Raw genomic sequence first — 10,518 nt, 5'->3', positions numbered from 1 at the left:
CTCGCTCTCTCTCTCTTCCCCTCGAGATACACTGTAGCTCTACCTCGAAGATCTCAGCGCTTCGGTTTTTGTATGCGGCCGTGGACCTGAAGAGGGATCTATCTTTATCTCTCCGACCCTGGTGGAAAGAAGAGATCTTTTCCATGGTATGATGGCTTCTTCGATCTCGTCATCGAGCCCTCGCACTGTAGAAGAGATCTTCAAGGACTACAGCGCTCGGCGCACTGCCCTCGTCCGCGCTCTCACTTACGGTATCGATCGTTTGTGTCATCGCCCCCCTGGATCTTCACATGCATGCGTTTTCCTTTCGTTTTGGGTCCGTGTTTGAATGCGTGCGCCTTCGATTGTTTCCTTCTTTGGTTCTTGGCCTGACGCCGTGGTTGGGCTTGTGGTGAATTTGTTTCAGATGTGGATGAATTCTACTCGCTCTGCGATCCAGGTGAGCTCTATGTTCTTGGTTTCTTGTTTCTCGTCGAATTAAAGGGCAAAATGCAAGATTGCTGCTTTACGCTTTCTAGAAAAAAAAAAAAAAATTTCGACTTGAGCTTATGCTGCAATTTTGGAGAAGCGGGATGAGGTATGTGGGGAATATGTAACTGCTATTAGGTGATTTTTCTTTGAAACTGTGGTCAATTTGATTGGGGAAGTGGCTGTAGTGGGTTGATAAGAAAGGGGGTAAGTGTGCTATAGGTTATTGTTGGTTCTTTTCATTCATGATCTGAAAGGAATTCTCGTTTTTGCTTTGATTTTTTAATGGTTAGTTCAGTTGTGATTAGGGACTCCAAATTTTAAAGCTCCTTTTTTTCTTTTGATTGGGGGGGTGGGGGTGGGATTTAATGTTTTCTCTGTTTGATACGAGTGACTTAAGATGTTGTATCTGTGGATGGATATTTTGCATTTCAAGAAAAGGAGAATTTGTGTCTGTATGGTCACCCAAACGAATCATGGGAGGTGGCTCTGCCCGCCGAGGAAGTTCCTCCAGAGCTTCCTGAACCAGCCTTGGGCATTAACTTCGCTAGAGATGGAATGAAACGCAAGGACTGGCTGTCTTTGGTGGCTGTGCATAGTGACTGTTGGTTGCTCTCTGTGGCCTTCTACTTTGGTGCTCGATTTAACCGCAATGAAAGGTACTTTCTTTTTTCCTGCACTTGCTGAAGATTGTCATTGCATGTGCGGCATACTCAAAATGGTATGTTGAGGTCAGTGTTGTGATTCTGGGTGCCCTACGTCCCAACTCAGCAAAGCAGCTAGTTAATCACGCAATTATGAGATACCAACATAAATCTAGTGGTGCTAGCTTATTCTTGTAAAAAGCCATTCCGCAATCTTTCAAGCAAGTTTGGAGTTTGAATTAGGTACAGCAACTTGAAGTGTTTTACACTATCAGATTGTTATAGTAGAAGTTGCACTATTATGCATAGTTTCAGTAAACACCACTGAAAATACTTTTGGTTCCATTACAATGAATGACTCTGAAGGGAAAGCTTGATAATGTATTTTAACTCAAATCAACCTGGCTGTATCGCAGTTTAATTTGTTGAGCTTTTTGTCATCAATTGCAGTTTGGCAAGTGGTCTGTGTTAAACTTAATACTTGTCTGGGTACCATGATCTACTTAACTATTGTTGAGATGTGCCTTCGCTAGAACATGGGTATATGCCGGAACACCCTCGGGATCATAGCAGAAATACTGTGAAAATCCTGTATTTAAAAACTTAATAGTGATTCCTTGTTGGTTCAGAAATTAGATATTAATGATGGGGAACTGATGTGCCAACATATTAAAAGTTCTTAATTTGCTCGATGGCTTTATGGGAATGACATTTCATTATGAGAATTATGTAATCACTGCTCTTTGATATTGGTTCTATCATTTACTCGACAATGGTTTTCAGGACTACTTTTAGTATACCGTCCTTTTGTATTCTCCCCTTATTCTGACTTCTATGAAAGATTTTGAAATTAAATTTTCATCTGGCTTCTTGATTGTATGTACTGATTGACACTAAGCCTTCCTGTGGAAGGGGTAATTGGGTCCTCTTTCATTTACTGAAAGTGGTTTTCACGACTACGTTTACGATGCTGTCCCTTTGTTTTCTCCCATTATTCTCACTTCTATGAAAGATTTTAAATTAAATGTCCTCTGGCTCCTTGCATGTATGTACTGATCGACCCTAACCCTTCCTGTGGAAAGGGTAGTTGGGTTTCTTTGGTATACGTTGCTAGTCGTCTTACTGACTATCTTGGGATTGTCACTTTATTGTTATGTGTGTAATGAATGTTCATCTTTCTTGCATGTATATTTCTTTCATGAAGCTTGTGTTTGATTGAATATGTAGGGTATATGATGCATGTAATGTGGCAATAACAAGTTGAGTTGTTAGTTCTCCTTGTGGAGTTGGTTAATTAGATCACATTGTCAGAATGGGATTTTTGTTCTACAACATATAGAACTCGGGTTTTCGTAAGCTGTTGTTACATTGGAGATGTCTGTCTGTAACTATACTGCCAAGCATTAAAGTTGTGAGAATGAGAGATGTTTACCCTTCCTTCCTCCCGTGGTGTATTTCGTCTTTTCTTGGAGGGTTCCTCCAACCACATGTAATCTCGTAACATGCTCGAGAAGATATTGGGGAAAGCAACACAAGCCATCCCGCCTTTCTCTTATCATATACTTTGGGTGGTTACAAAAAATCTATATTATACACCTCACTACGCAAATTGCGGGAACTTTTAACTAGAGGGTGCAAAGTGGTTAGAAACTAGAGGATGTAGAGTGTAGTTGAGGTAAAAGTTGAGGATTGTTTTTGGAATTTTATTTCCTTTTTGACCTTCCTTATCCAAGTGTCATGTACAGTCACGTATTTTTTTCACAACATGGATGAGCAATAATATGTGAGGCATCTCATATAGAAAAAGCAAAGACAAGTAACCCCATTATAAGTAAAGATAGTACGCAAAGTTGCCCCTGAACATGTAGACCAAAAGTGACTCCGAGTCCCACAAGCCCTTCTTCTGAAGATAAAATAGAAAAAAGATATTAAAACAGGTGAAGCTAACGTGCTTCATTAAAGGGGGATGAAACGAAATTTAACTCCCTGGTCGGTTACTTTTATTTCCAATATTCTCTTGGTTCGGAGGAAAATGGTGTTTCAGGTCTTGAATATCTGTCAACTAAATGTTTGTAAATATACTGAACTAATAAAATGGAAGTTGAGAGCCATTTACTCTTTCCAATAATTATACGAATTAGAGTCTTGGGTTTTCTCTAGTTTTCCTACTTTAATGCCAGTGTGCTATGTCCTCGAGGATTTTGTTTCTAAGTTGGTCTTTAGGCATATTGAAATGACATTTTTGTTTTGTTGTGGAGGACGAAAATATGAGAAAGTATGTAGCTTTGTGGGAGGACATATCAAGTTGTGAATTCTGGGGAGGAGAAATAAGTATGCAGTGAAATTTTTTTGCATGTGGTGACTTGCAGCACCGGCATTATGGAAATCCTGATTGCTCTTTACATGACAACCTAAAAGAAATGACCAGTTTGACTTTTACTACTATCATGCTATGAACATTTCATAGTTAAGAAAAATATCAGTGATATGAAGTAAAATGATGTCCTTAATAATATTTCACGAGAAAATGGTGGATGGAACTCATGATGATAAAATTACTGCAAAAGTTGGCACTTTCTCCACTGTGCATATAGATGGTAGTTGGTACTTCATTGAGGTCACTACACAAGTTGGTGCTAGAATTGGCAAAACCAGGATATCTGAAAACTCCAGTGAACCTTATATTTAGGACCTTAGGCACCTGATTGAGCCTTCATTGAGCTCACTCTCTCTCTCTCTCTCTCTCTCTCAAGCAAGCACGATCGCACAGGGGCATGTATCCCCCCACACAAGCACTCACACAGATTTACATTTGTCACTGTGTCACACGAGTCATTGATTCACAAATGTGCTGTCAAACAACTACAATTATTGCGCTATCCTCTGCTTGTGCAAGTGTATTATCATGCTAGAGTTGTTGATTTTTAAGCTCCTCATGCTTGGTCTACTTCTTACCATATGGGGTTACTTCTTGTTCTGATACAAGGATTGAGAACTTCAATATTCCAAATTTTGCAGGAAGCGTTTATTTAGCCTGATAAATGACCTGCCAACCCTTTTTGAAGTTGTAACGGAGAGAAAGCCTATAAAAGACAAGCCTAACATGGACAGCGGGAGCAAGTCAAAAAACATCACTAAGGTTAATCTCTCTCTCTCTCTCTTATATGCACGAATTACCTTTGCATTTTCAATCCAAGGTTATTTTCTTGCTGCTTCTTTCTGATGACACCCACTCAATTATAGGAGATTACTGACATTGAGCTACCCCGTCGTCTCTCGTGGTATTACTGATGCACCTAACTAACAATCTGATTTAGCAAATTGGGACTGTAGTTCCAATTATAGTGGCAATGTTGATCAACACGGTGGAGGTCCATATATCTGATAGTAAACTCAGAGTGTCTCATGACTATCTCTCTCTCTCTCTCTCTCTCTCTCTCTCTCCCTAAGCACAACCTTAATTTTGTGTTGCAGAGATCCATCGATGGACCAACTAGAAGCACCCCGAAGCCATATGAAGATAACTATGGCGAAGAGGAAGATGAACATAGTGAAACGCTCTGTGGAAGCTGCGGCGGCAACTACAGTGCCGACGAGTTTTGGATCTGCTGTGACATCTGCGAAAGGTGGTTCCATGGGAAATGTGTGAAGATAACGCCGGCCAAGGCCGAGAACATCAAGCAGTACAAATGTCCTTCTTGTAGCTCAAAAAGGAGCAGGCAGTAAGTGGCTCCGGAGGCTAAACCATGTGGAGGGAGGGGGGTTTGGTTGCGAGCATGACAACTTTGGCGGTTTAACTACAGGATCATGGTAATTAATATTATCCAAAAGCATCAGAATCTGAAGTTAGCCCTTCTAATTAATACTACAATTCTTTTTGCTTTGCTGCTAAGTTATGTTTGAAGTGTTTAGCCGTAGAAAAGTCAGTACTTTGTCCTCGGGGCAAGACTTCGGCTGCTTTGTGCACAAATCAGCCTCTCTATGGATGTTTGTGTTGTAAGAAATGTTTTACCCTAATAGTAGTTTACAAGATTTGAGCTGATCGTTCAGCACGAACATGTTACACCTATGTATGTCGGTTAAGACCCGGAACATGTGGACTCTGTCTAGGTGCTTGCGATCGTTCCTGGACTTAAGAGCGGCTTGAGTTCCTCTTTTCATTTCTGTTCTTTCGAATTTTTTTCCTTTGGTTGAGCCGTTCTTGGGATCGACCTTGTAGAAAAGCTGGAGTCCAGTAGCCATCTAACATACGAGACCTTGCTCGATGAAGTAGACTATGCTAAGCTGTTTCTTTCTAATCTCTGTGTATGCTTCTTCCATGGAAAAAGCCTTCTCGGGTTGCGAGTGCCATCTTCTCTTAAGTTTTTGTATACTCGAGTTCAGAGTTGATCGTGGCAGCGGCTCGGATCGGAGCATAAATAGACGGGTTCGGGCAAGTCCTCGATTTCGGCCTGGGCCACAATACCGGTCGGTCAGGCACCGGTTAGTTTCTCCTAAGGGAAGTTTAATACTCCATGGAGAGGTAAGAGGTCATACTTCAACAAGGCATGCAAATTAAACAAACATTTGAAAATCTGGGATGACATATTGGCCGAGGGATGCGTGAGCTTGGCACTTGCTTAAGCGAAAAACGTGCTTTGATCCTTTAGAGCACGTGGACTTTTTTCCCCAGACAACTCGCCTTGTCTGTCCAATCTTTGAACGGTCTCCCCCATGTCATCGTCCTACCTGCCCAGATTATCATCTTCATTTTGATTCGCGAGCCCTTCACCCACCTTCGTCGGGAAGACGGTTTCAATCACCTCCCTCTCTCTCCCTCTCTCTCTCTCTCTCTCTCAGAGCTCCCCCATAGTTGCCACTGAAAATGAAGGGATGTCGCCATCATCAAATAGGAAGTACTACGTATGAGAGAGGAAATCATAGTTGCAAGTTAGCAATTTTCGGGTACAAGTTTTCCCGACAAGTACGGATCTGTTCTTGGGACGATGCGGTTTGATTGTATTGGTTAACGGCGTGATTCACGTTAGATCTCTCGCTCAAAAGTCAATTGCCCGGCATACGGTAATATCTAGCGATGACCGCTGGATAAAGGACGGGCACGAGCGTGCGACTCTACGTCGCAATATCCGACATTAAGCGGCATTTTGTAATTTTTCAAGACTCTAGTAATTTCTTAACACGGAAGTAATTTGAAACCTTCCGAAATCAATCAACACTTTTTTTTTTTACGAAAGTGTTTAGAAATAAATTATTATCGATAATGAAAATATTTTTTTCGGATCTCTTGCATATTTGAAGCCTTCCTGGCTCTAATTATCCTCTGTCAAGTAAGTGAAATAGTCAAAAGATGAATTACAGGAGGACTAACTTTCTTGTATAGTGACTTTGGGATAATCGCCTTTTAATTAGTGAAAATAAGCTTGGACGACGACACCATCTGAGCTTGCAAAAAAAATAATTGGTCATCTTCTTTGCATTACAAAATTAAAAAGAAAAAAGAAAAAAAGAAAATTAGTAGTTTTGGAATATGATGCATCCCTCTCGGATATTAATCTTGGGTCTTGGAGTAATCAACTCCCATCATGATGGGATAAAGAAAACTGAACTGGTAGTCTTTGTACTGCATAGTCACCGTCTATGACTTGTTAGATCGTTTTTGGACATCTCTCGCCCATAAAAATCAACTTAAAGTATAAGACTTTTCCTCATATTTATAAACCCGACTACCAGCCCTTTCCGCAACTGGTGTGGAATGACCCCGACATTATTGATTTGCCAATACATTTGTCACGTCATTTTCCGCCGATATGAAAGCGCAAATAGCTCCTTGGACCACCACGAACAATGTGCACGACAAGTGGTGGACTAAAATCAGGAAAAAATAAATAAATAAAACAAGAAAAAAAATAAAAGTGACCAAGTGCATAATTGGTCTGTGCATATTTGTCTGAACGTAGTCTTCTATTTTCTCCGACACACGCACACACGCGAATCTCGGCCTCAGCATATCAATTATTGGCTCGTCCAGAAATTATAAACAGCGAGACCGATGTCGAACAACCATTCAAGATTCCCAGAAATTCAAACCAACTAAACTACCCGCTGACGTGGACAACCGATGGTTTCATTTTAATTGTATGCAAATCCGAGGCATTATTTCCATTTTGGGAAATATATATATTAACACATTCCAACATAATACAAGGTGAGACACAGTAACCAGCATGCGACGCATTACCCAATTTCTTTATTTGTAAATTTTCCAAGAACCTTAATGGTCGACGTGTTGACTTTTGCAGGGGGTTGATCCGCATGCCGGATCCATCTTCAGGATGCGCCGTGACCCTTTTTTCATATTTTATTTTAATTAAGTTTATTCTGTTAATTTTGGCCCGAAAATGATGACATGGACGCCAGCCGCCTTACATGGCACGGCCGGGCTGACGTGGAACGCTTGATGATTATGTTGATCCACCTACTGCTTCTTGTTAATGAAATGTGAACCTCCCTAAGTGGCGTTCTCTTGAAAGTTGATGGCCACCATGCTGTGAATATTTTAGGGTTTCGTCGACAAGAAAATGTGCGCACTTAATTGAACCGAATAGTTGAAAGTTTTGTCCAGACCTGCCTCCTCCATTGGCATTTATAATGACACTGTTGAAGCTTTGAAAGCTACTGTTGATCGTCCAGGATACAGATGAATCTAGTGGTGAGTGAACTTTGATTGATATCCCATGTGCTTATTTATATCCCGAAGATCTAGCAACTTTGATTGTCCGAGCCACTAGACGTCGCCGCAATCATCGGTGCCCGGTCGGATAATATTCTAACAGCAAGACGCGGTTCATTATAACTGTAAGCCCTTCAAGCATTCCAGAGAAAACCAATCAGATGAATTTGACATGAGTCCACAACTTGGTTTTGCTTTGCATTTTTGTTCAGTCTCCTCATGAATAGAGCAAACTGTACAGTTTGAGCTCTACTAGCCAACAAAGGTGATTGTTTTATATGTGATTTCAATTAGCGACGAAATCAATGGTTGCTCTCGCTCGCTCGCCTGCCCGCTCTTCGGGCACCATTATCTCGGAGACCTTAAAGATTCGACTTGGGATTTTCCACGCGGACCCCTCAATCTTATGAAGAGTCTGTATTCGTCGAACGTCATGGGTTGGTACAGCGCGGGGCTTTCTGGGGTCACGAGGTCCTTTGCCGGCTCGATCGGGATGTCGCTTTTCGGGTTGTAGAAGAAGGCCAGAGAGACGCGCTCATCCGAGGGATTGACAATGACCCGGTGCTCCACGCTCTTGTAGATCGCATTGCTCAGTACCTAGTCGAATCAAATGATCGGATCAGTCTACAAGGTATCGTCAACCAAGTTACCAGACAACGTGAAATAACTATTCGTTGCATTTGATGACCCACAAGGGGTAAGAATTGAAGAGATTAGTGCTTATTGCTATCCATTATCTTTCTAGGACGTCGACGTCGCGGATTGGACCGACCAAATCACCCGAAATAAGTACCAGAGAACTTGGCGATTAACCATCTAATGAATATTGTTTTGTGCCGTCCACAGACCTTATCTCATAATCCTAATCGAGTTTATCCAATCTGATAGATAAAGCAATTCACGTCAACTGAAAGAAGATATTTTTTTTTCTACAACTTAGAGGCTGACATGAAGACAGACAGTTAAAAATACAAAGTCTTTGCATAGAATCCGTAGACTCTGCCTCCATGAGCTAAGATTTGATTACAAGACAAACAAATTAGACAGCATTAAGAAATCGTGTCATGTTAGGAGATTGTCAATACTTTTGCAGACGACGAGTTCACAGCAGGAATTAAATTTTTATTGCCGCATACGCATGGAGATACGTCAACTAGATCAGACAAGACACCCGTGCAAGGTTACTTAGACCTTAATCTAAGCATCGCGGTTGCTGTAAAAATCAGTAGACCATCTGTTCATGCACTATAAATAAACTTTGACAAAGCAATATGACCAAGAGAAAAAAAAAGAGTTCTTTCTCAAATGAAACGAGTGAAAGTGAACTCCTAACAGACGTCTTTTGGTAATGCACATTGACCCTGACTGGCTGAGATGGCCGTGCTCACTATTCTCAGCCAAACATGTCTTGCAACTCGATGTTAATTATCAAGATCGGAGGGGGGCCGAAAAAAAAAAAGAAGAAATGAAAAGCACCTGAATTTGATCTCCGATGTTGACTATGAAAGCGTGGCGGGCGGGCTTCACGGTGATCCAGTTCCCGTCCTTGCGGACTTGGAGGCCCGGAACATGGTTATCCGGCAGCAGTAAAGTCATGCCTCCTGGGTCGGAGTGCGAGGAGAGGCCGAGAGTCAAGTCCGGTTGGGGGCATTTCGGGTAGAAGTTCACTCTCAGGCAAGCCCCAACGTCGTCGCCGCCAAACGCATTCTGAAGATACTCTTCGCTCAGTCCGAGGTTCACGGATAGCACTTTCATCAGCTTCCCCCCCAGTATCACCAGCTGCTTCCCGTACTCGTCGATCACTTCCCTGCGCAAAACCGTATCGGTCCCGTAGTTAGATATGGCGCATAGAAGAATAGCATAAGATTTCTAGGCACGGTTAATTTAGCATTGATCACGGATCGTTGAATCAGTCAAATGTGTACGCAGTTTGCGACGTTCTATAGTAATCAAACAAATTGACCGGCAACCAACATGAAGTCCAGATTCCTACAACTAGGTGAGAAAAAGCAATTTTCCAGGAAGAATTATTTGGCTAACTTGTTGAAAGTTTCACCTGCAATCAGATGGAAGAAGTGGCCACTTGTTACAGTCCTTCAATGAGCAGGGAAGGTAATGGAGGAAATAGTAGTCGCTCCAGTCAAGAATGGCGCCTTTCTCGACGCCCAATCTGCTTCCATATCCTTCGTAGGTCTTCGGCGAGTTGGCGTGCTTTTGCTTGACATCCATTGGCAGGTGGAAGAACTCGCGCCACGCCTCTCGCGCCCGGTCCATGAGCTCGGGGCTCACCCCGTGGTTCACGACTTGGAAGAATCCCCAATCTCTGCAGGCCTCGCTGATTTGGCGTCCGGTATCGGCGCAAACGCCGTCGATGTCGCTGTACAGCCCACCGAGGTCGATGATCGGAATGTCGACGTCGGCTGCAGGGGAGACGGGGGACGGCCTGTCACCCGGGGGCTTCACATAACGTTCCGGGATCGCGCCTAGGCCGCTGTCCGAGAGCGATTGGACGCGGACTATCGGTTCAGGCCAGTCTTGTTGGATTGAACTCATCCTGTGTATGTTTCCGAGGTTGATTCTAAACTTCAGTACAAGGAATCAAACAAAACATAAATTCCTTAACTTCAAACCTCAGAAAGAGAGACAGAGAGAGAGTGCGGTGGGTGTTCGTGGGCT

The 10,518-nt window shown here is 42.5% G+C and overlaps 2 protein-coding genes and 1 long non-coding RNA gene across 3 annotated transcripts; 1 reads left to right on the top strand and 2 right to left on the bottom strand.

Moving 5' to 3' along the window:
* LOC115743802 (PHD finger protein ALFIN-LIKE 2-like) lies at nt 1–5,165 on the top strand. The gene is made up of 5 exons (XM_030678777.1): nt 1–251; nt 407–439; nt 905–1,127; nt 4,131–4,251; nt 4,587–5,165. Exons 1-5 carry the CDS (start codon nt 149–151, stop codon nt 4,836–4,838), a joined length of 732 nt encoding a protein of 243 aa, XP_030534637.1. The 5' UTR covers nt 1–148; the 3' UTR covers nt 4,839–5,165.
* Nucleotides 1,898–2,177, bottom strand: LOC115743803. Its single transcript, XR_004015744.2, has 2 exons — nt 2,079–2,177; nt 1,898–2,037 (listed from the first exon to the last, which is right to left on the bottom strand). It is a non-coding gene; the product is annotated as an uncharacterized LOC115743803 (long non-coding RNA).
* Nucleotides 5,166–7,933: 2,768 nt separating the features above from the next.
* Nucleotides 7,934–10,518, bottom strand: LOC115743826 (jasmonate-induced oxygenase 1). The gene is made up of 3 exons (XM_030678801.2): nt 9,899–10,518; nt 9,319–9,649; nt 7,934–8,439 (listed from the first exon to the last, which is right to left on the bottom strand). Exons 1-3 carry the CDS (start codon nt 10,393–10,395, stop codon nt 8,191–8,193), a joined length of 1,077 nt encoding a protein of 358 aa, XP_030534661.1. The 5' UTR covers nt 10,396–10,518; the 3' UTR covers nt 7,934–8,190.

Source organism: Rhodamnia argentea, chromosome 5 (genome assembly GCF_020921035.1).
Source record: "Rhodamnia argentea isolate NSW1041297 chromosome 5, ASM2092103v1, whole genome shotgun sequence".
Classification (NCBI taxonomy): Eukaryota; Viridiplantae; Streptophyta; class Magnoliopsida; order Myrtales; family Myrtaceae; genus Rhodamnia; species Rhodamnia argentea.
This window is presented reverse-complemented; position numbering and strand designations above follow the sequence as displayed.

Bases quoted from the DNA above. Each gene is read 5' to 3' on its own strand.
- LOC115743802 (XM_030678777.1), top strand. From the start codon at position 149: ATGATGGCTTCTTCGATCTCGTCATCGAGCCCTCGCACTGTAGAAGAG. The intron at 252-406 runs GTATCGATCGTT...AATTTGTTTCAG, and splicing joins CGTCCGCGCTCTCACTTACG to ATGTGGATGAATTCTACTCG. The intron at 4,252-4,586 runs GTTAATCTCTCT...TTTGTGTTGCAG, and splicing joins AGTCAAAAAACATCACTAAG to AGATCCATCGATGGACCAAC.
- LOC115743826 (XM_030678801.2), bottom strand. From the start codon at position 10,395: ATGAGTTCAATCCAACAAGACTGGCCTGAACCGATAGTCCGCGTCCAA. The intron at 9,650-9,898 runs GTGAAACTTTCA...GGTTTTGCGCAG, and splicing joins CTTCTTCCATCTGATTGCAG to GGAAGTGATCGACGAGTACG. The intron at 8,440-9,318 runs GTGCTTTTCATT...TGATTCGACTAG, and splicing joins ACATCGGAGATCAAATTCAG to GTACTGAGCAATGCGATCTA.